At 40.0% G+C, this 22,498-nt stretch overlaps 8 protein-coding genes across 10 annotated transcripts; 1 reads left to right on the top strand and 7 right to left on the bottom strand.

The window, feature by feature from the left end:
- The first annotated feature begins 237 nt into the window (after positions 1-237).
- Positions 238-4,147, top strand: LOC137718621 (HMG (high mobility group) box protein with ARID/BRIGHT DNA-binding domain-containing protein). 2 transcript variants are annotated; one of them, XM_088698982.1, is made up of 7 exons: positions 238-396; positions 492-1,231; positions 1,381-1,459; positions 1,585-1,777; positions 2,165-2,263; positions 3,205-3,581; positions 3,880-4,147. In XM_088698982.1, the coding sequence occupies exons 2-7, from the start codon at positions 1,083-1,085 to the stop codon at positions 3,982-3,984; spliced, it is 1,002 nt and encodes a 333-aa protein (XP_088555108.1). In that variant the 5' UTR covers positions 238-396; positions 492-1,082; the 3' UTR covers positions 3,985-4,147. The 2 variants fall into 2 exon arrangements, with proteins under 2 accessions (XP_088555108.1, XP_068314270.2); XM_068458169.2 differs by lacking the exon at positions 238-396 and having other exon boundaries at positions 764-903; positions 1,007-1,231.
- Positions 4,148-4,220: 73 nt separating this feature from the next.
- LOC137718619 (U11/U12 small nuclear ribonucleoprotein 25 kDa protein) lies at positions 4,221-5,551 on the bottom strand. The gene is made up of 4 exons (XM_068458167.2): positions 5,185-5,551; positions 4,954-5,059; positions 4,643-4,742; positions 4,221-4,452 (listed from the first exon to the last, which is right to left on the bottom strand). Exons 1-4 carry the CDS (start codon positions 5,408-5,410, stop codon positions 4,357-4,359), a joined length of 528 nt encoding a protein of 175 aa, XP_068314268.2. The 5' UTR covers positions 5,411-5,551; the 3' UTR covers positions 4,221-4,356.
- Positions 5,552-5,879: 328 nt separating this feature from the next.
- Positions 5,880-7,573, bottom strand: LOC137716786 (glutathione S-transferase). The gene is made up of 3 exons (XM_068456165.2): positions 6,776-7,573; positions 6,642-6,690; positions 5,880-6,521 (listed from the first exon to the last, which is right to left on the bottom strand). The coding sequence occupies exons 1-3, from the start codon at positions 6,926-6,928 to the stop codon at positions 6,067-6,069; spliced, it is 657 nt and encodes a 218-aa protein (XP_068312266.2). The 5' UTR covers positions 6,929-7,573; the 3' UTR covers positions 5,880-6,066.
- LOC137716787 (mediator of RNA polymerase II transcription subunit 30) lies at positions 7,549-9,230 on the bottom strand. Of its 2 annotated transcripts, XM_068456166.2 has the most exons (3): positions 8,754-9,230; positions 8,108-8,206; positions 7,549-7,950 (listed from the first exon to the last, which is right to left on the bottom strand). In XM_068456166.2, the coding sequence occupies exons 1-3, from the start codon at positions 9,138-9,140 to the stop codon at positions 7,852-7,854; spliced, it is 585 nt and encodes a 194-aa protein (XP_068312267.2). In that variant the 5' UTR covers positions 9,141-9,230; the 3' UTR covers positions 7,549-7,851. The 2 variants fall into 2 exon arrangements, with proteins under 2 accessions (XP_068312267.2, XP_088555109.1); XM_088698983.1 differs by lacking the exon at positions 8,108-8,206 and having other exon boundaries at positions 7,607-7,950; positions 8,754-9,228.
- A 762-nt stretch (positions 9,231-9,992) lies between these two features.
- Positions 9,993-13,430, bottom strand: LOC137716785 (mechanosensitive ion channel protein 8). Its single transcript, XM_068456164.2, has 5 exons — positions 11,937-13,430; positions 11,571-11,694; positions 11,105-11,398; positions 10,798-11,000; positions 9,993-10,552 (listed from the first exon to the last, which is right to left on the bottom strand). The coding sequence occupies exons 1-5, from the start codon at positions 13,322-13,324 to the stop codon at positions 10,252-10,254; spliced, it is 2,310 nt and encodes a 769-aa protein (XP_068312265.2). The 5' UTR covers positions 13,325-13,430; the 3' UTR covers positions 9,993-10,251.
- A 1,143-nt stretch (positions 13,431-14,573) lies between these two features.
- LOC148695391 (mechanosensitive ion channel protein 8-like) lies at positions 14,574-17,132 on the bottom strand. Its single transcript, XM_088698228.1, has 4 exons — positions 15,823-17,132; positions 15,527-15,650; positions 15,152-15,445; positions 14,574-15,052 (listed from the first exon to the last, which is right to left on the bottom strand). Exons 1-3 carry the CDS (start codon positions 16,506-16,508, stop codon positions 15,152-15,154), a joined length of 1,104 nt encoding a protein of 367 aa, XP_088554354.1. The 5' UTR covers positions 16,509-17,132; the 3' UTR covers positions 14,574-15,052.
- Positions 17,133-17,254: 122 nt separating this feature from the next.
- Positions 17,255-17,683, bottom strand: LOC137718022 (uncharacterized). The gene has a single exon (XM_068457544.2). The coding sequence runs from the start codon at positions 17,681-17,683 to the stop codon at positions 17,255-17,257; it is 429 nt and encodes a 142-aa protein (XP_068313645.2).
- Positions 17,684-18,686: 1,003 nt separating this feature from the next.
- Positions 18,687-22,191, bottom strand: LOC137718626 (mechanosensitive ion channel protein 8). The gene is made up of 5 exons (XM_068458175.2): positions 20,454-22,191; positions 20,158-20,281; positions 19,781-20,074; positions 19,474-19,676; positions 18,687-19,360 (listed from the first exon to the last, which is right to left on the bottom strand). Exons 1-5 carry the CDS (start codon positions 21,836-21,838, stop codon positions 19,060-19,062), a joined length of 2,307 nt encoding a protein of 768 aa, XP_068314276.2. The 5' UTR covers positions 21,839-22,191; the 3' UTR covers positions 18,687-19,059.
- Between the last annotated feature and the right edge of the window lie 307 nt (positions 22,192-22,498).

Here is a 22,498-nt window from a genome sequence, read left to right as displayed (position 1 = left end):
ATCTACCAGCGGATGTACGCCAAGATTTTGTTTCAGTCAACAGTTTCTTAGGCACTGGAGCAACGGCCAAGGATCTGCTGTTTCTAAAACAGTGTCTCCTTCCGTGTTTCCTATCAATTTATTTGACATGTGCCATGCACTTTGACGGAGATAAACTTCTGTTAAGTTATTATTATGCGTTTAGATGGAACAAAAATATCACCAAAATACATGAGGAGTATAAGATAGCCAAGCAACAGGCGCCGTCAGCTACCCACCTCAACCACCCCACCTCCCCGGCGACAACACCCTCGGCCTTGATTTGTGTTTCTCCTTCTAATGCTGACTCCGGTTCAATTGGATTTCAGTCGACAACTCCGATTCAATGTCCAATCTTCAAAGATATGTTTTTTCATGGTACACGGATTAATGAGAATTATTGCAACTTTTGAGATGTTTGGGGTGTTCGGATGAAAGTTTACTGGATTTATTATTATTGTTTTTCCTTGCAGAATAATATAACCTAACAGAAGTTAACCACCGTTAAAACGGAAGACGCGTGTGAGATATATAGAGAAGAGACATGAAAGGAGACTGCATGTCAAACCTCCTCTCGGACTGTGCACAAAGACAAGAGAGGGAAGTGAGGTTTCTCGTTTCTCCTCTCTCTCTCCCGTCAGTCCTCAGTCCTCAGAGAGATATTACACAGAGAGCTAGCTAGATACGTACAGATGGTTGTCAGTCTTCGAACAACTCAAACATTACACGAAGGGGAGAGAGACAGAGATAGAGTAGTGAGAGCGCAATTAATTAATTAGCTAAAGAGGAGGCTTCGAAAAGACAGAAAAAATCAATTCGGCACAAGCGTTACATACATCTCACGCGTCCCAATTTCTTTCTTAAGCTTTGGTCAGAGTATTTAATGTATAGCTTAATTACGCGTTAAGCTTATCCCGGAAATCATCGCTTTCTTTGCTCTTTATACACTCTTTACTCTTTTACTTATAACTGTTATATATCTCATTAGTGGTGTTTTCTTTACTCTCACCCTTGTTGGTGGCTTTCCGGCGAGGGTGTGGCGGAGAAGAAGAGAGGGGGAGGAGATGTCGCCGGTAGTGAGGAGAGAGCAGGTTCTGCAGGGTGTGCACTATCCAGCACCACTTGCCACTCACGAGGAGGTTGTGAAGGACGCTGTTGTTTTTTGGGATACTCTCCGGCGCTTCCATTTCAAGATCAACACCACCAAGTTTATGTAACCCTACTCTTCTTCTCCTTCTCCTCTTATTTTTCTTTATTTTTTATGATCACAAAATTTAATTTATTCTGGGGGATTTGGGTACGACCAGAAAAGTCATGGGAACTTTAAAGGTCAGGAATTTTATTATCTATTTTTTCTTCAAGGGTTCCTGTGATTGGAGGGAAGGAGCTAGATTTGCACATGTTATATGTAGAGGTAACAAGGAGGGGTGGCTTTGACAAGGTTTGTCTATCAATTTATCTATATTTCTTCATTTAACTAAATTAAATTATTATTAACATTTTCATTTTTTAATTAAAGGATAAAAGAAAGATTAGAACATCATATGTATTAAATTATATATGCAGGTAGTTGCAGAGAAGAAATGGAGGGAAGTGGGAGGTGTTTTCATGTTCTCCCCAACAACAACTAGCGCTTCGTTTGTGTTGAGGAAACACTACTCAACCCTTCTTTACCATTACGAACAGGTTCACTTTTTTAGGACACAGGGTCCTTTATCTACTCCCACGCCCACGCCCTCACCCTCACCCTCACCCTCAGGTATTCATTTAATTCTTACTGCTCCAATTTCTTACCATCTTTTTTCTTGTTTTTTTTAAGGAGTTTTAACGGAAAAATCTACGGAACTGTTCATTTTAATCCTGGCACTGTTTATTTTATTCTTTCCTTGTATTTAAAACTCTCAAGCTTTTTTCCTTTTTTTTTATTTTTTATTTATTTTTTTTACTGATCCAATTGGCTTTTGTTATCTGAATCTTGTCTGCGGATATCATATGACCTTTTTGCTCGTAATTGCTTCCTTTTCCGGTATCTTTTTGCGTTGCCGGCTTTTGCTTTTATATTTTCGGAGGTTCAAGTAAAAAATAGTTTAGTTTCCGTGTCTCTTTGTTTCTGCATTTTCCATTAGTAACCATTGTGAGTGCGCAGATAAACCAGAACCGGCGCCGGTGGAATATTCCCCCACAGGCAAAGGTGCCAAGGGGACCAAACCCATAAATGATTGTCCGGTTTCGGTCACTGATGAAGGTATATATTATAGGGCTCATTTTTCTCGATACACAGATCATATTGGATAAGGTGATTTCAATCCCACAACCACTCACCACAAATGTTTGATATGGTTTTTCTGGCCCCCACCTCTCCCAAAACATTTTTGTATTTTTTTTTTTTATAATATTGTAGTGTTTTAAAGGAATAGTGATAAGCTTTATCATGTTATGCTGAATTACGACATAAACACGGTTTAGTTCTTTACTTATAAAGAGTCATTTCTTTTTCAATGTTGATGTGACATTATTAAATGTACAAACGTCGGAATTGGACTCTTTATTGTCATCTAAAAAGTCATTCAACTTAGAGACTGTTTAACCATCTGTATGATAAACAAATTGGCAATTTATCAAGAGTATGCTACCATAATTATCAATTTGTTCACATATATGAATGATTAAAAAATTTAGAAATTGAATGAAGTCTTTTAAAGACAAATCTTATGATAAAAATCTCCAAATTTGGGTAATGAACGCCCACTTTACTTCTCATACATTTATTATTTTTTGATTGTCGGATCAAATAAATTGAAGAAGATAATGACAAAAAATAAACAAAAGGTTTTTGAAAGATAAAAATAGATGTGTGAATAGGCTGAATAGCACTTTCCTAAACTTCTAACTATTTTGACATAGATATATACCTAAACTTCCAACTTTTATGACATAGATATATATCGTATGTCACAGCGTGCAATGATGGGTCCATATCACCCCCACACACGACAGATATGGGACCATTTTAATCCCATATTTCTGACGAATGATCATGTTTCCTCGTATCATCCACGAATGAGGTTTTTGTTTGGAGCATGTAATGTAACTAAGATCTAGATCAGTGATCTATCAAATTTCAACTTAATCAAGGTTAATTAGAATAAAAACATCATGACGATGATTTTTTTTTATTTTTTTCAGGTACTGGAACAATTGATGGGAAATTCGATTGCGGCTATCTTGTAACGGTGAAGTTGGGTTCGGAGATTCTCAGCGGAGTACTCTACCACCCCAACCAGCAGACTCTAGCCGGTCCTCCTAATCCAACTCCATCCCCCGAACCTGTCAATGCCATTGTACCCTACACACCCGCAACATCTGGTCGTGTTGCGGGTTTGAGGAGGAGGAGATCAAGGAGGAGGACAGACCCCAACTACCCAAAACCCAACCGGAGCGGCTACAATTTCTTCTTTGCAGAAACGCATTTCAAGCTCAAGTCCCATTACCCAAACAGAGAGAGGGAGTTTACCAAGATGATTGGCGAGTCTTGGAACAAACTCCCTGCAGAAGAGAGGCTGGTAACCACAAATAGATAACATATATACTTCTTAGCAGGGATCTCGTTCTATTATAGAAAGAAAGGGACGATAGGGCCCATAGGAACCATGTATTCACCATAAGGATCCTAGACGGTAAATACATGGTTCCGCTGGGCCCTATCGTCCATAGGCCACCGGCTTATCCTTAATTATCCCCTTTTTTACTACAGTAAAACAGGATCCCCACATAGCTGCTTCTACGTATATATAGTTGCTTAATTACCTTCTTTCATATTTATATTTATCACATTCTTTTGTCAAATTTTTTTATTATTAGGTTTACCAGAATATTGGGTTGCAAGACAAAGCAAGATACAAGAGAGAGTTGAAAGAGTACAAGGAAAGTTTGCAGCTCAAGATTCAGACAGGCCATGGAAACTAAGTTGATTCCAGCTCGAGTGAGCTTTTCGGATGTGCGTAGAGAGATTTATGTAGTAGTTTATGGTTTTCAAACAGAAAGTTTATGCAACCATTTTGCTCTGAGACATGATCAAAATCACAATCTTTAATTTCGAACTTTCAATGCAAGATGCACTTAGGAACTCCTTCCCCCCTTCGATCTTTTTATCGTATTTTGTTAGTTAGAGGGTGGGTTTTTAGTTTTTGGTAAAATGAGGGTGCATAAATGTCTCATCTTATTGCAAAACAGAATGTTGTATATTTACAGCAATGAACCATAAGCTGCGCGTCATTGTGGTGCAAGAAAGATTAAGCAAAGGAAAAAGCAGATAAACCGTGCAAATACTATGAAGCATCAAGAAAGCCCGCTGAGGCCGTGAAAGAAGCGGTGTCTCCTCCTCTTCGAATGCTTACGAGAATCCTTGAGCGCAATATAAGGAACAAAATGCACCTGAGGACATGGATAGCAGTAAATAAGTTGACAGAAGTGACGGAAAAGACCAGCGGTGCAACTCGGGGTGAAATTGGAAGACGGCCAGACCAATTTGTATCTGTTAGTTTAACTACCATTGCTATATACACAAGTAAGCCTAAAGTAGGTAACAATTCGAACGAATAACATTCCAAATAGTAGAGGAAACCTGAGAATGATTGTGTATGCCAAAATGCTGAACTGGAGCATTGTCATCAAGCAGCTTCTCATTGTGGTATGAGAGGCAAAAATTCCTCCAAACGTGATTCCTGATTGCAAACAAATTGAATCAAAATCAAAATGGAATTAATCGTATCCATCTTTTTGGTTGACAATGGGGGTGAAGCCCGAACGGAAGAAAAAGTACATTAAAATGTCACGAGGCCAAGCGACCCAGCTATATCAGCAAACCGCAGACGATGACAAGACAACCATATTCATTTTCAAACACAAACAGAACAACATCAACTTTGATCTTACCATGAAATGTGGCGGTGACCCATCTTAGATTGCTCCATCTCATTGATTTTCTTCCTGATTGCAAGCTTAAGGTCCTTCACCGTAGCAGAATTCATCACTGCCACATCTGCAGTCAACCAAAATCAAATGCATCGGTTTTTTCTTCAGTATACATTGACAATATATGGAAAAAAGACTGAAAAAATTGGCAGATGAAGTGTTCGAGAAAATGCCGAGGTGAATAGTACCGACCGAAGGAAGTGCCGTCGAGCTTGAGGACGGAGATGCGCATGGCGCTGCCCAATTCGAGGCTGATGAGAGTGTCGACATCGGACAAGGTTGGTTTTTTGGGAACGTCGGAAAGTATAGGATCATTGACAAGGGCAGCAAGCGTCGACTGCAACCTGGCTTTCTTTATGTTGCTTTCCTTGTATCCTTCCACGCTTATCTCCCCCTTCCCCTTCGCATCCGACTCCATCGGCGATTGAGCTCACTGCTTTTGGTCTTATTTAGGCCTCTCGCTGAACGAGACAAGCCACAGCCAATGGCTTTTCGCGGGATGTTTCTTTAAGACCCCAACCAATTTTACAAGGTGTATTGGGTGTTTCAATTAAGTCCATTTGCACCACAATATTTACCCCAATTAGGAATAAATTAAGTAGTAGATCTAGTGAAATCCGACGGTCATACGTTCATTGCGCCAGTGATATTATTGTCCACATATTAAAGTTGGGAAAACATTTGTATATCAAAAAGTTAAAAACCTCGCATAAACTTAAAAGAGTTAACTACTCTCATTATGCCAATTGGTATTTGGGTAGAATCTCAAATATTTTAATGAATTAGACTTGAGTAGTCCATGTATAAAGCCCAACATCAACACATGCTTTACGTCACCTAGTTAAACCCGTGCACCTGGTTTGAATTTTCGTCTTCGTATATCAGAGTAATTTAGAAACATTGATTTGTTAAATAAATAATGTACCAAGAAATCATCACATATTTAGCAAACTCTTTACCAAAAGAGTCTCCAAACTCAACAAAACCTGACAACAAGGTTTCTGGTTGAAGAACATCAACAACTAATTTATTCAAGTCTGCAATTAAGTGAGCTAACTGCAGGGCTGATCAACTTTAAGTAGGCTTTTGCATCTCAACCACCTTCTGCCACGACTCCCGGCTCGATATCTCAGACCACCACCTTCCCACATTCTCTCTTGAAGTAATCAGCTCTCCCCTGTCGGTGGCATTCACCAGGTACTGCGTGTTGGGCAAGTGCGACAGATCAGCCAGCGAGAATTCATCCCCCGCCAAGAACCGGCTCTCCCCCAGCCTCTTTTCGTACACATCCAGCACCTTGGCAAGCTTCTCTTCATTCTGCTTTATCGCTCCCTCGTCTTGCTTCAGCTTCATTCTCGGCGCGAACGCAAGCTGAAACACCAGCGTCGAGCTCGGAGGGCTGAAGCTCTGCCCTTCGGCCTCCAGCCACTGATCTATTGAAGCTTTTGCCAATGGATTCATACCGTACAAACCCTTGTTTCCCTTATCTACATACTTGTTACATATGTACCGGCATATGGCTCTGGATTCTGAGTGAAAAAATCATAAATAAATAAATAAATTAAGATGCATTCCCCAATTAAATTATCCATAATTAGGAATTCGCTGCCGAATTAGTAAAATAAAAACAATGAAATTAGGATATATACCGAAGAGGGAGATGTCTTCGTCTTCAAAAGCTGGTACTTGTCCGAATGGCTTAAAAGAACACCATATCATGAATGTGAGTCTGTGAGTGAGAGAATATATACATATATATGCTATATTATATAGGAAACGATACCTGAATCTTGAGGTAGTCGGGCTTCTTGTGCTCGCCTTTGGCCATGTTGACGGAAATGAGCTGATAGTCCACCCCTTTCTCATGGAGACAGGCCAACACTCTTGACACCGCCGTCGATAACGGTGGTCCGTACACCTTCACAGGAGTGGCCATTCGATTTGGACTCAGATTTTGAGATTGGATGGGTTTCCAATTGTCTTCTTGTAGTGTTTTACACCACACAAAAGGACGACCAGATGCTCTGCCACTTTATCCCTTGCTTAAAATGGTGGGTTAGTTGGGCCCACCACCTAACTTAACTGTAAAAAGATGCCACTAAAACTTACCAGAGAAATGCTGAGCTCTTCGTGAACTCTTTGTCACCTCACAGTTTAATGTAAATCATCGTGTCAACATTATAAATCATTGTGCCGAAAATATAACATGACAAAGAGTCCATGGAGAGTCCCACTTTTTAGAGAGTTTTCATAGCATTTCTCAACTTATATACACAAAGCTCACTGTTTTTTTTTTTAAAAAAAAAAAATATTATTTTGGCAGAGTGAAGGTAAGGAAATGAGAATAGATGAATCGGGTTAATATAACTGGTCTCGGCCCAGTAACCCAAATCACCCCTAGCATTAACAAGAGTTTTGCTCTCCTAAGCATCAAAAGACAATAAAGAACGGTTGAAATTAAACTAAATAACGCTCGCTCATGAAAAAATGATGAGCTGGAGAGAATCATGCACATTAACAATTTCACCCAACACCAACAGGACGAGAAACGAAGCCTTGGGAAACTGATCTTCCATATATCTTTCAAATCAGACATTGAATACAATCAAGACAATGGAAGAAGAATTGAGCTACCAAATCCGAAATTAAAATCGACAAGTCGATCTTTAACATCAGATATCTCATGATTTAGAAACCTCTTCACTATTCTATTTCTCACCTAATATTTTCCTCGTGAAACATAATAAACCCGTCGCTAAACTGATTGGAAAACGAATACAATAAAAGACTTTAAGGTTTCACTGATTGTGCAAAGTTAATAAAAAAGCAGCATCACCTGCAGGAAGATTCTTCCTGAAATCAGACGGAACAAGGACTTTGCCAAGTTGATATGTCAGTGATAAGATCCCGTAGTTGATCTATTAGAAATTTGATATACACATCCTTGTTCGCAAGCTCCTACAAAATAAAACAACGTCAATTGAAACTTTTACAGAAACATTGGAGCAACAACTAAAGCGCTCGTCAAAGATTAAAATTCCATATAATTAAAGACATGAACTCTGCAAACAAAGTTCAACCCCTCTAGACATGGTAAATGAAAAATCAACCTTACCCTTCTCAAATTGCAAGCTCGCTCATCTAACTTCTCAAGTTCAGCTTCATCTGCCGGTGATTCTGAACCGACCGCAGTTGAACTAGTTTTGGATGTTGCCTATTTTAAAATGAACTTATGTATGTTAGCTAACTAATATGGTTCACAAACTGTGATATCTCAATCCGAAATAAAATCATTCCGATTAGATGCATACACACACATAAACTCGAGACAAAGAACTATTCACAATGACAATACACCTAAAGTATTGACTCTTATAACATTCCAAGTTTTTCATTGAAGCATTTGCTGCATTTCACGAAGTTTGAGATTTCGAGTAAACGGAGCAAACATTACGTTCAATTCAGCAGTTAAAGCTTGTCACTTTCATACGCAAAATCAACGGAAATCTCAACTCATCCAGTTCAACAGTGGTTCAGTCAATCAAGTAATTTCAATTATTTCCCGATTTTATAAATAAAAAAACACTGCACTGGATCCTCCACCACACAAATAACCACTTGAAGAAATCATACTTCACATGATCATTGGCATTGGTTAAATATGAATGCATAAATGTGATTATGTAGGCAATTTCACTATTTAATTTGACAACTATGGATCGAAAATTGACCAAATTAAAGAAAAGGGTGTCAGAAATCACCTTCCGAGATTTGGGAATTGCGGCGAGAACGGCACGAAGCAAGCCCACAGAGTTCTTATACCGAAATCGAGCCTCCTCAAGAGCTCCACCGGTGCCAGGATCACCAGCGCCAACCAAGTCTCCATGGTAATGGGAAGAAGTGTTTTCAGAAGAAGACGAATCGCCGTTATTGACGCCATTAGAGTGGGAAGAAGGGCCATTTGCAGCGTTAGAGGAGGCGGTGCCGGTGGAGGACCACAAGGTGGGGTTGCAGAGCTCGTCGTTCATGGAGGAGAGGATCTGGAAAGCTGCCTCGATGGTTTCTTCGAGATGCTTCCGGCCTTCCATTGCTAGTTCTTGCGTCGTCTGAGGGCTTGCTATTAATTCATTGGCATCCTTCTCTTCCATTCTTTTGGAAGCTGCGCGACGGAGAGTGAGAATGGAGAATGGAGAATGGAGAATGGAGAAAGTGTTTTGACAATGGAGAGTGCCAAAAGCCCAATAAAACAGCAGTTTCTTAGGCGTTGTAGATCTTATGTTACTGGGCCCTTGTATGTTTTTCGAACAATACTTGGCTATTTAAATGATGAAGAAGAATTCATACTCAAAATTGTTCATTATCAATGTATAGATATTCGTGTTTATAATTAGAATCGTTCATATTATAAATAACCCTATAAAGATTCTCTCTGAAAAAAATGAATTAAAACTAAGGTTGTTTAGTCAATCTATTCTTGCAAATACATAGACGGCTTGTAATGCTTTTACAGTGTGATTGATAATATGAATGATTTTGATCATAAATACAAAACTCTGTGATTCAAATACTAAGATTTTTGAGTATAAGTTTCTACTTATATTTGAGTAGCCAAGTAATGTTTTTTTTTATTTTCTTTCAAATGTTGTTCAAGGATGAGACCCGAACTTGACATATAATTTTGGTCAACTCAACCTAAATCCTAAAAAAAATTCAGCCGTAAATTACCGCATTCTATCATATTATTCAGCGCATGAACTCGGCTAAAGCAATGATTTCTAAATTTTAACTCGATTGGAGCTTTGGTTCTTGAACTTTAGCTCAATTGGAGCCTTGGTTCTAACTTTAGCTCAATTGGAGCTTTTGGTGAATGCCATTGGAACTTCCATCCATCCATCCAAAGAGTTTTAAGGGACAAAAAGTGAATGAAAGTTTTAACGAAATTAATCAAAAAGACCATTGTTACACATTATAACAAGCTAAGGAACCACCATACCCACAAATTTTTAATTTAGGGACCAAAACTCCAATTGGACCAAAGTTCGAGACCATAGCTCCAATTTTTTTTTAACAAGAATAGAAACAAAATAGTTTATTACAAAACGTAACATCTGGAACATCATGCATAACGTACATATGTGTCTGAAACTACAAGCATCTTCTGTTATTTCTCATCAATCATTCATTCCGAAGAACCCTCATCCGTCATTCCGGTAGTGCAGGTCTTAGTTTGAAAGTGGCAACAGCGTACTTGGAAGTTTATTAACTTGCTGGCTTCGGGGCACTGGTTGTCCAATTTGAAGGAAGTCTGTTGGAGGTTAAACTTGGCATGGCTCGGACGTTGATGTCAATAGGCAGTAACCGGTACTCAATATCGAGCTCTCTGAACACTTTGATCATCTCTTCGACCAAAAGGCTTCTCCTCCTCCATCTCTCCTCTATGTCCTGATAGTTCATCTTGTGTGTCGGCCATACCGATATCATCAGTTTGTTCAAATCCAGCACATCCCTTGTGACCAGCAAAGGATCATCATGCCAGTGATCCTTCCTGCTTTTCATATACCTGCATAACATGTTAAGTAGCCAAGACCCAGATTAAGACTGATCCAATTTGGATAAACATGATCCAACAATAAAACACGTATTTTATGCAGGCGATTATCATATGATGGCTGTACTTCCTTCCTAGCAAAGGCCGAAAGGCCTTTACACGTTACACCAAACATTCCATAACATGAATGGATGTGTTGTTTCGAAAATATTAGAGAAAAAAAACACGAAAAGTAAAATATTCGTTCGAATGCATACTTCTGTAGTCTTTCTTTCATAGTGGCCACCTTATCCATAGGAGTTGCGATATGAACACAGAAATCAATAAATTCAACCGTGTCAGGACTACGATGATAATTAGCAATTCCCTTGGTCGCAAGAACACTGTTAGGGTATATGATCTTCTGGTTATCATACTTCAGAAAGACTGTAGTTAATATATTCATCTCGTCAACTACCATCTGAAACGCAGAGAACATCAAGCAATTAGGTAAGTCTGTATAAACATAAATCCTAGGGTAATACACACAACACAGTAAGCATAACTTCTGACTCAAATTTTCACCTGGACTCCATCCACTTCACAGCGATCACCCACATCAAACGGATGCCTTACAAACAGAAAGATGATTGCTTCAAAAACCGTCTTACATGTGTTCCCAAAGACGAATGCAACCAAAAGAAGCTGGGAGCTTATTAAGAGAAGGTAGTGGCTGACATGAACCCCAAGAATAATAAGCCAGATTATCACAATGACAATAGCTACAAGGACATTTATAATTTTACGGAGTTCGTCCACAGCTGTTTTTGTATCATTCAAAGACAATGCTAGTGCTCTTCTTTCTTTAAATGCACTGACCTACAAGAAATGAGAAAAACACATCCATCCTTCAATTAATGGTTCGTCGATGGCAGAAAGCACATCTTACCTCTTGCTTCTCCAAGATTTGGATATGCATAGACTTTACTAGCTGATTAACAGCAAAAACAAACAAGAACCAACGGTAAAAGTGTTAAAAAGGCATTATTACCACCCAATTTTTAAGAGCGGTCTTCCCGATTTTGTCATGTTCACTTGCTGCACCAAAGAGTTGAAGCGTCTTCAAAGCTTCATCTTTATCCATAAACCGCATCAAATCCTCCAGGTAAATGTGTCTGTCACAACAAAATGCATTAGCACAACACGTTCTAGGTCAGTCCAATAAAGTACTTCCCTAAATGTTTTTAACGGAAGGATAGAGCTTAACATCTGAGCATGTACTTGCACAGAGATAACACTAAAACACAGAATAAAGCACTCATCAAACCATTCAGTAATTAAACATAGTGTAACTTACATGTTGAGGAAGATCAAACAATATCAATATCGAATGATGAAAAGAATTGAATAAACTTACGGGGACCCTGGCTTGGCTACTCTCATGAATATCTTCCTGGCTGCCTCTTTTGCTTGACATTCAGTTGTAATCTTCAAAGAAGACTCATCTCCCACATTGGAGTTCAGTATATGTTCATCTAGAGTGGTTAAGGACCCGTGCCGGATGATGTTTACCATCCTCCTCATATTCCAGGCCGACACATTCTTCTGATTTAGCTTCTGCAACTGATCTACCGGGATCTCCTCATCTTGGCTCTCAGACATTGGCCTAGAAACCGCGGGACTCTTCCCTACTCTGGGGCTATTATGGCTTCCACTCCCGACAACTCTCCCACTCCTTGTCCTCGGAAAAAGAGTTGCCCTGAGATCACGAGGCATAGCTACCCCGGCCTTCTGAAACTCCCTAATCTCAGCTGCCGCGGCCTTTTCCTCTTCCCGTGTGTGTTGCCTTTCAAACATAGGAGGACCAGATAGCGTCTCAAACACATACTGAGTGAACAAAGCCTCCTGGATCCGGTCGAAGAAGGCGTTGACATGGAAATACAAGGCAAGAACCTTAACAAGTATTGTCTTCAGCAGCCAAATCAATGTCCCAACCAGAAAACATACCAAAATCTTGGTCACATAAGGCAAAATCCTATGCTTGGCCTTCTGCTCCACCTTCTTATCAAAAATCAAGCGCCATACCAACAAAACCAATCCCAACCACAGACAATTCTGAACAGATCTCCTTAAACCGTATACGAAATACAAAACCCGTTTTCGCAACAAGAAATTTCGCTCTACAAAGAACACAATCACCCGAATTCCCCAACCCGAAACCAAACGCCCACAAATCAATGCCAGAACCAGAATTTCCCACTTCCACAGCGGAAGATTCCACAAAGTTTTCTTCTTTATTACTGGAATAAATAGATTGCAAACTAAAGCAGCTATAACAATAACAAGACTCACCCACTGAACCAATGTGAGGGCATCGAACTTGATCTTCTTATACTCATCTGGAATGTCTTCGAGGTCGTCGTCATCGAAAGCCGAAGCGTCGTCATCTCTCCGCGGAGTTCGTCCGGAACCCACAGCTCTGTCCGATTTCAGACACGCTTCCTCAGGTGGTGGGTCGAGCAGCCTGGACTTGGTCTTGCTCAACGGCGGTTTCCAGGAGCTTCGGGGGGAGGCGTTGGGGCTGCATCGGACAATCTCGGGAGCTCCGGCCGGGCTGGAGGAAGTTCCCGGCAGATCTTTGCTTCTCCGTCGGACTGATTCAGTAGGGTTCTCTGGGGAGCCGTGAATTATTGGCGACCTTGGAGCTGCTTCTCCGTCGATATTTGGTGCAGTCTCTGTTTCTTTGCTGGAAGAAGCATCACCGCCATCGACCTTGAGTAGAACTTGTCCTTCCCTCGTTGCCATTTGATAATCCTCTCCTTCTTCTTGATACGATTGCTGCTGCTGCTGCTCTGGTACTTGTAGCTCAAGAGTTTCTTCATCACCTTCCAATTAAGGACTGCAGTGCAATAAAAGTTTGGAATGTTTGCCTCTAATCACCGGACACGTGTCCAATAATTAAAATTAAAATTAAAATTGAAATTAAATTATAATTATAATTGGACACCTGCTAAGACCACAAAAGACAAAAATAGGGTTACTTTATACTTTCCCCACCATTTTCTGAGTCCCTTTCTTTGAGAAAAATCGACAACAGGCTGGCAATGTGAGACCGCCATCACAGCATTTTCCCACGGTTTCCGAATCTTTTCTTTCTTTTGACGAAAAGGACTGTTCATTTGTTACGATTTTAATTAGAAAATCACACTTTTCAATTTTACCGTCATGTATTAATAAACAAATAGAATTGGGAAACAAAATGCTACCAGTATATAGGAGATATTTTTTAGTGTGTTAAGAACACGATCCACGCATTAAGTGTGATAATATAAGTGGTGAAAATTTTTTTATTTCAAGTATCCAACTACTAGGGATGATAACAAATCGGTTTGGGGACGAAAAAACTATATTCATCCCATAACCACGAAAATTAACCATATCCGTAACTGCAAATTAACCATCGGGTATTATCCATAACCATACCCACCGGATAACGGATTTCTCATCGGTTAACGATTATATCCATTTTTGTTAATACAAAAAATATATTCTCTAATTGACGTATGATAATTTAGTAAATATTAATTTCATCATTAAATATTTAATGTATAAAATGATTTAGTTAATAGATCTTGTGGAACATAAAAATTAAAGCTAAACATTGATAATATTGGTTGATCTTCGATATCTCGCATAAATACTATTAAATTCTCGTAGATTTTGATTTATATCAAAACTTTTGAACTTTGCCACAAAATGCAACTCACACAATGCAATTTTTGTATTATCAAGGTAATGGATTTGGTAAATAATGAATATACATATAATTATATTATATATTATTCGATTTGGATTCGGATTCAGGTAGGGATATGGATTGGGGACTACTATAACCATATCCAAAACCATAACCGCATAATATTCACGGTTTTTCCCATACCCAAAATATATCTAAATTTTCATTCCCAAATTCAATCCATTTAGACAGTTATCGGGTTTAACGGTTAGAATTACCATCCCTACCAACTACTTGGTGTACCCGGCACCCTTCCCATGTTCAAACTCAATACACTTTACGATTAGAGTGATGGAATAGTACCAAAATGGTCCATCTGAAGTGAGGAGGATTGGCACTTTATCTATAATCTATGCATAATTTCATATGTTAGTCTGGAACTACAAGCATCTGCTCTGCTTTTATATCTCAGCATCAAACGTTATGTTCCAAAAAAACCCTCATCCGTCATGCCAGTCCTCCCAGAGTACAAGTTGAAGAGTGTTAATCTGCTGCTGCCGGCACTGTTCGAAAAATCCCCGTCAGTGCCACCTAAGTAGCCTAGGCGCTAGGCGGCTGACCACCTTCTCTAAAGGAGTTGAAATATGCACACAAAAATCAATAGCGTCGCCCATGTCAGGACTACGACGATAGTTAGCAATTGCCTTGGTAGTAAGAACACTGTTAGGGTATATGATCTTGTGGTTATCAAACTTCAGAAAGACTGTAGTTAATATATTCTTCTCTTCAACTACCATCTGAAACCGAAAAAACCATCAAGCAATTAGGTATATTGGTATAAACACAGATCCTAAGGTAATACACACCACACATAAACTTCTGATTCAAATCTTCACCTAGACTCCATCCACTTCACAACGATCACCCACATCAAACGGGTGCATTACAAATAGAAAGATGATTGCTTCAAAAACTGTCTTGCATGTGTTCCCGAAGATAAATGCAACCAAAAGAAGCTGGGTGCCCATTAAGAGAAGGAAGTGGGTGACATGAACCTCAAGTAGAATAAGCCAGATTATCAAAATGACAATAGCTACAAGGACGTTTAAAATGTTATGGAGTTCATCCACAGCTGTTTTTGTATCGTTCAAAGACAATGCTAGTGCTCTTCTGTCTTTAAAAGCATTGACCTAAAGAAACAAGAAAAACACATTCATTCTTCAATAAATGGTTCGTCGATGACAGAAAGCACAACTTAAAGGCATTATTACCACCCAATTCCTAAGAGCGGTCTTGCTGATTTTGTCATCTTCACTTGCTGCACCAAAGAGATGAAATGCCTTTAAAGCTTCATCCTTATCCATAAACTGCATCAAATCCTCGAGGTCAATGTATCTGTCACAACAAAAAGCATTAGCACATGTGGAAGGTAACTCCTGTAGACTACTCCCATACAAAGTACTTCTGAGCAGGTAACCATTAGGTAATTTAACATAGTGTAGCTCACATGCAGATGAAGATCAAACCAAATTAATATCTAATGGTAAAATTAATTATGTAAACTTACAGAGACCCCAGCTTGGCTACTCTGAAAAATATCTTCCTGGCTGCATCTTTTGCTTGAGATTCAGAGTTCAGTATCTGTTCATCTAGAGTGGTTAAGGCCCCGTGCCGGATGATGTTTACCATTTTTCTCATATTCCAAGCCGACACATTCTTTTGGTTTAGCTTATGCAAGTGATCAACCGGGATACCTTCATCTTGCTTCTCAGATGCTGGCCTAGAAACCGCGGGACTCTTCCCTACTCTGGGGCTATTTTGGTGTCCACTCCCTACAGCTCTCCCACTCCTTGCCCTGAGCTCGCGAGGCATAGCAGCCCCCGCTTTCTGAAACTCCTGAATCTCAGCTGCCGCAGCTTTTTCCTCTTCTAGTGACAGTTGCCTTTCAAACAGAGGGGGGCCACGAGGCATAGTAGCCCCGGCCTTCTGAAACTCCCTAATCTCAGCTGCCGCGGCCTTTTCCTCTTCCCGTGTGTGTTGCCTTTCAAACATAGGGGGACCAGATAGCGTCTCAAACACATACTGATTGAACAAAGCCTCCTGGATCTGGTCGAAGAAGGCGTTGACATGGAAATACAAGGCAAGAACCTTAACAAGTATTGTCTTCAGCAGCCAAATCAACGTCCCAACCAGAAAACATACCAAAATCTTGGTCACATAAGGTAAAATCCTATGCTTGGTCTTCTCCTCCATCTTCTTATCAAAAATCAAGTTCCATACCAGCAAAACCAATCCTAACCACAGACAATTCTGAACAGATCTCCTTATACCGTATACGAAATACAAAACCCGTTTTCGAAACAAGAAATTTCGCTCTACTAGGAACACAATCACCCGAATTCCCCAACCTGAAACCAAACGACCACAAACCAATGCCAGAACCAGAATTTCCCACTTCCACAGCAGAAGATTCCACAAAGTTCGCTTCTTTATTACAGGAATCCATAGATTGCCAACTAAAGCAGCTATAACAATAACAAGACTCACCCACTGAACAGCAACCAATCACCAAGACCAAAACATGAACTACAAACATAAAAGGACTAACCCAAATATATGCACACAATAAACCAAAAGGTAAATCATACCTGCAGCAACACCGGAACTCGAAGCCATCGCCGCAATCTCTCAGTGAACCTTCTCTTCTCTTGCAGAATGTTGAGGGCTCGACTCACAGATAGGTTATGGTCCAATATGAGCATATCTCTGTGAGAAGAGAGGCCACTACATATATATATATATATAGACTTTTCCAAAATAGATCAGGATTTCCTATCAAAATCCTTATCGGAAACAACCTCTTGTTTCCGCACCCTGAAAACTAACCTTAATGCTAAGCAAAATCCTTTTCTATAAAGGATCAGCATTCCTTTCATCAATAGGACTTTCCATCCCAATTGAATACCTTTAACTGCTCCCAAAACTTCTCTATCTCATACTCATATTCTTACAAGGGCATCGAACTTGATCTTCTTATACTCATCTGGAATGTCTTCGAGGTCGTCGTCATCGAAAGCCGAAGCGTCGTCATCTCTCCGCCGAGTTCGTCCGGAGCCCACAGCTCTGTCCGACTGCAGACACGCTTCCTCAGGTGGTGGGTCGAGCAGCCTGGACTTGGTCTTGCTCACCGGCGGTTTCCAGGAGCTTCGGGGGGAGGCATTGGGGCTGCATCGGACAATCTCGGGAGCTCCCGGCAGATCTTTGCTTCTCCGTCGGACTGATTCAGTAGGGTTTTCTGGGGAGCCGTGAATTATTGGCGACCTTGGAGCTGCTTCTCCGTCGATATTTGGTGCAGTCTCTGTTTCTTTGCTGGAAGAAGCATCACCGCCGTCGATCTTGACTATAAGTTGTCCTTCCCTCGTTGCCATTGATAATCCTCGTCTTCTTGATACGATTGCTGCTCTTAGACATGGGGATTAAATCCAATATTGGTGGACAACTAGAAGTTCTCTAGTCATTATCGTGGTACTCGTAGGGAACTCTTTGAACGAATTGTCCCAATACAAACACTCACAAAAATAGTTTACATCCATCTCCATCATAGCTACCGGTCCTCCAGCATTAGCTGCTCTGGTAGTTGTAGTTGAAGATTTTCTTCGTCAACTTCCAATTAAGGAACTGCAGTGCAATAAAGGTTTTCTTTTCTTTCTTTTGATAAAAAGGACATGCACTTCTGTTGTAAATAGTGGGATTGTAATTGTATGCCCACGTGCAAACAGTATCTCTATCATATGCCTAATACGGTAGTTTTGTAAGCTTTCAACGAAGCCGCTCTATATATAGAGCACTACAAGTGATCAAAACACACAGCAAGAAAGGAAAAGTTGGAATAATATAAGTAATCTTCCTATTTTCTTTTATCTGTAATCATTTTGTGTCAGACTTAAGAAATAAGATAATGTGATATTTTGCATCTGCTTCGTCTTTGTTCCTAACAAATGTTATCTTTCTAACTTTTGCCTATTTAAAACAACTTCATCATTTTACCGCACCAAAATCATGACTGAAACTATTCATTCTCTTGTCATGTAAACATCATTATTTTGGAAAGAATTCATTCTATTTAAATATTATTTAATCATTCATATGAATTAAGCAAATTAATAATTCATTATAAAGTACTTGACAACTTGTTACGATTTTAATAAGAAAATCACACTTTTCAATTTTACAACCATATATTAATAAACAAATAGAATTAGGAAACAAAATAGTATTAGTATATCAGAGATATTTTTTAGTGTTCGGGAACACGGCCCGCACATCAAGAGTGATAATATAAGTGGTGAAAGTTTTTTTATTTCTAACTATCCAACTACTTGGTGTACCCGGCACCCTTCCCAAGTTCAAACTCAATACACTTTACAATTAGAGTGAGAAATTTTTCATTATGATCAGAACACGGATGGTACACCAATTAGTTTTATATAAGTGATCAGAAATTTTATTTTTAAAGTTATTAACTTTTTAAAATATATCTCATCATTCGTATAGTGATACGTGATGTACCATCCCGTATACCGATCATACTGAAAAATCTCTCCATTAGAATGATGGATTAGTACCAAGGTGGTCCATCTGAAGTGAGGAGGATTGGCACTTTATCTATAATATACGCATAATTTCATATGTTAGTCTGGAACAACAATCATCTGCTCTGCTGTTATATCTCAGCATCAAACGTCATGTTCCAAAGAACCCTCAACCGTCATGCCAGTCCTCCCAGAGTACAAGTTGAAGAGTGTTAGTTTGCTGGTGGCGGGACACAAGTTGTCCAATTTGAAGGAAGCTTGTTGGAGGTTGAACTTGGCATGGCTCGGATGTTGACATCGAGAGGCAGTAACCGGTACTCAATATCTAGCTCTCTGAACACTTTGATCATCTCTTCGATCAAAAGGCTCCTCCTGTGCCATCTCTCCAGCATGTCCTGATGGTTCATCTTGTGTGTCAGCCATACCGATATCTTCAGTTTGTTCAACTCCTCCACATCCCTCATGATCAACATTGGAGCGTCGTACCAGTGGTCCTTCTTGTCTTCAATATACCTGTGTAACATGTTAAGCAGTTGATAATCATACAAGGGGTGTGATACTCAATACTTTCTAACATGTGTGGATGTGTTGTTTCCAAAATGTAAATATTTCTTTTGAAGGTATACCTTTGTATTCTTCCTTTCATAGTAGCCACCTTCTCCAAAGGAGTTGAAATATGCACACAAAAATCAATAGCATCGCCCATGTCAGGACTACGACGATAGTTAGCAATTGCCTTGGTAGCAAGAACACTGTTAGGGTATATGACCTTGTGGTTATCAAACTTCAGAAAGACCGTAGTTAATATATTCATCTCTTCAACTACCATCTGAAACCGAAAAAAACATCAAGCACTTAAATATATCAGTATAACACAGATCCCTAAGGTAATACACACTACATATAAACATAACTTCTGATTCAAATCTTTACCTGGACTCCATCCACTTCACAACGATCACCCACATCAAACGGGTGCATTACAAATAGAAAGATGATTGCTTCAAAAACTGTCTTGCATGTGTTCCCAAAGATAAATACAACCAAAAGGAGCTGGGAGCTCATTAAGAGAAGGAAGTGGGCGAAATGAACCTCAAGTATAATAAGCCAGATTATCAAAATGACGATAGCTACAAGGACGTTTAAAATGTTATGGAGTTCATCCACAGCTGTTTTTGTATCGTTCAAAGAAAATGCTAGTGCTCTTCTGTCTTTAAATGCATTGACCTAAAAGAAACGAGAAAAACACATTCATTCTTCAATAAATGGTTCGTCGATGACAGAAACCACAACTTAAAAGGCATTATTACCACCCAATTCCTAAGAGCGGTCTTGCTGATTTTGTCATCTTCACTTGCTGCACCAAAGAGACGAAATGTCTTTAAAGCTTCATCTTTATCCATAAACTGCATCAAATCCTCGAGGTAAATGTATCTGTCACAACAAAATGCATTAGCACATGTTGAAGGTAACTCCTGTAGACTACTCCCATACAAAGTACTTCTGAGCAGGTAACCATTAGGTAATTTAACATAGTGTAGCTCACATGCAGATGAAGATCAAACCAAATTAATATCTAATGGTAAAATTAATTATGTAAACTTACGGAGACCCTGGCTTGGCTACTCTGAAAAACATCTTCCTGGCTGCATCTTTTGCTTGAGATTCAGTTGTAATCATCAAAGAAGAGTTGTCTCCCATATCAGAATTCAGTATGTGTTCATCTAGAGTGGTTAAGGCCCCGTGCCGGATGATGTTTACCATTTTTCTCATATTCCAAGCCGACACATTCTTCTGGTTTAGCTTATGCAAGTGATCAACCGGGATGCCTTCATCTTGCTTCCCAGACGCTGGCCTAGAAACCGCGGGACTCTTCCCTACTCTGGGGCTATTTTGGTGTCCACTCCCCACAACTCTCCCACTCCTTGCCCTGCGAAGAAGAGTTGCACTGAGCTCGCGAGGCATAGCAGCCCCCGCTTTCTGAAACTCCTGAATCTCAGCTGCCGCGGCTTTTTCCTCTTCTAGTGACAGTCGCCTTTCAAACAGAGGGGGGCCTGAAAGTGTCTCCAACACATACTGATTGAACAAAGCCTCCTGAATTCGATCGAAAAATGCGTTGACATGGAAAGACAAGGCAAGAACCTTAACAAGTATTGTCTTCAGCAGCCAAATCAATGTCCCAACCAGAAAACACACAAGAATCTTGGTCACATAAGGCAAAATCCTACTCTTGGTCTTCTCCTGCACTTTCTTATCAAATATCAAGTGCCACGCCAACAAGACCAAACCCAACCAGAGACAATTCTGCACCGATTTCCTTAATCCATAAACGAAATACAAAACCCGTTTTCGCAACAAGAAATTTCGTTCTACTAAGAACACAACCACCCGAATTCCCCAACCAGAAACCAAACGACCACAAATCAATGCCAGAACCAGAATTTCCCACTTCCACAGCGGAAGATCCCACAAAGTTTGCTTCTTTAAAATCGGAATCCAAAGATTGCAAACCAAAGCAGCTATAACAATAACAAGACTCACCCACTGAAGCAACGTGAGCGCGCTGAACTTCCACTTCCTGTACTCCTCTGGAATGTCTTCAAGGTCGGGGTCGTCGAAAGCCGAAGCGTCGTCATCTTTTCCATGCGATCGTCCGGAAGCGGCCGTTCTGTCGGATTTCAGAGACACTTCCTCTGGTAGGTCGAGAAGCCTGGACTTTGTCTTGCTCATGGGGGGTTTCCAGGGGCTTCGGGAGAAGGAGGCGTTGGAGCTGCATTGGATGACAGCCTCAGCCCCGTCGGAGCTAGAGGAAGCTTCCGGAAGCTCTTTGCTTCTCCGCCGGAAAGATTCAGTCAGTTTTTCTGGGGAGCCCTGAATTACTGGTGTCCTTGGAGCTGGTTCTCCGTTATACGGTGCAGTCTCTGTTTCTATGCTACAGGAACCATCACCATCGTCGATCTTGACTACCACTTCTCCTTCCCTCGTTGCCATTTGATCTTCTTCTTCTTGGTGGTGAGTTCGGTTGCTGCTTCTGCAGACTGCAGGGCAGGAAAGTGGTGACTTACGTAGTTGAAGACGGATACTTTTTCTCAAACCTTCCACGTTAAGCAATGAATTTATAGAAATTGCTTGCGATTCTTTTGTTCGTTTGGGTAAAAGCGAAAGAGAAGCGACGTGAGACCGTCATTGTCGAATATAAAACGGCTTTCTGAAATGTTTAAAAATTATTCCCCCAAAACCAAAAGGCGAGGGTCTAAAGGAAGTCTCCGTTCCCGTTATGGATACGTCTCTCTCATCATCTTGACAATTATTATATTTTTGGCTGGTCGTCCTCCATGTTTTATAGAAAAGTAAACGAATAAATATGCGAGAGATGAAAAGGAAGGGTGGAGGACATCGGATTCCCGACACGCCGTCATAGTAACTGCGACTTGGGAATATATGTTTTAGTGGGCTGTCGAATTTTCAGGAGAGAATCTTTGTTCATCAAGTTGAAGATTTTTTTGTTTTTATTCGAAGGGTAGTCTAATTTGATTTATTATAATCTAAATTATGCTTAAAGAATTCAAACTTTATTTAGTAGATGAGACACGTTTTTTTAATCAGCTTGACTCTGATTATGAACGAAAAGTTTGAACATTTCCTTTAGAT

This window comes from Pyrus communis, chromosome 8 (assembly GCF_041283825.1).
Source record: "Pyrus communis isolate YQ-2024b chromosome 8, ASM4128382v1, whole genome shotgun sequence".
Classification (NCBI taxonomy): Eukaryota; Viridiplantae; Streptophyta; class Magnoliopsida; order Rosales; family Rosaceae; genus Pyrus; species Pyrus communis.
Note: the sequence above shows the minus strand (reverse complement) of the source record. Positions and strands in the feature narration are given on the sequence as shown.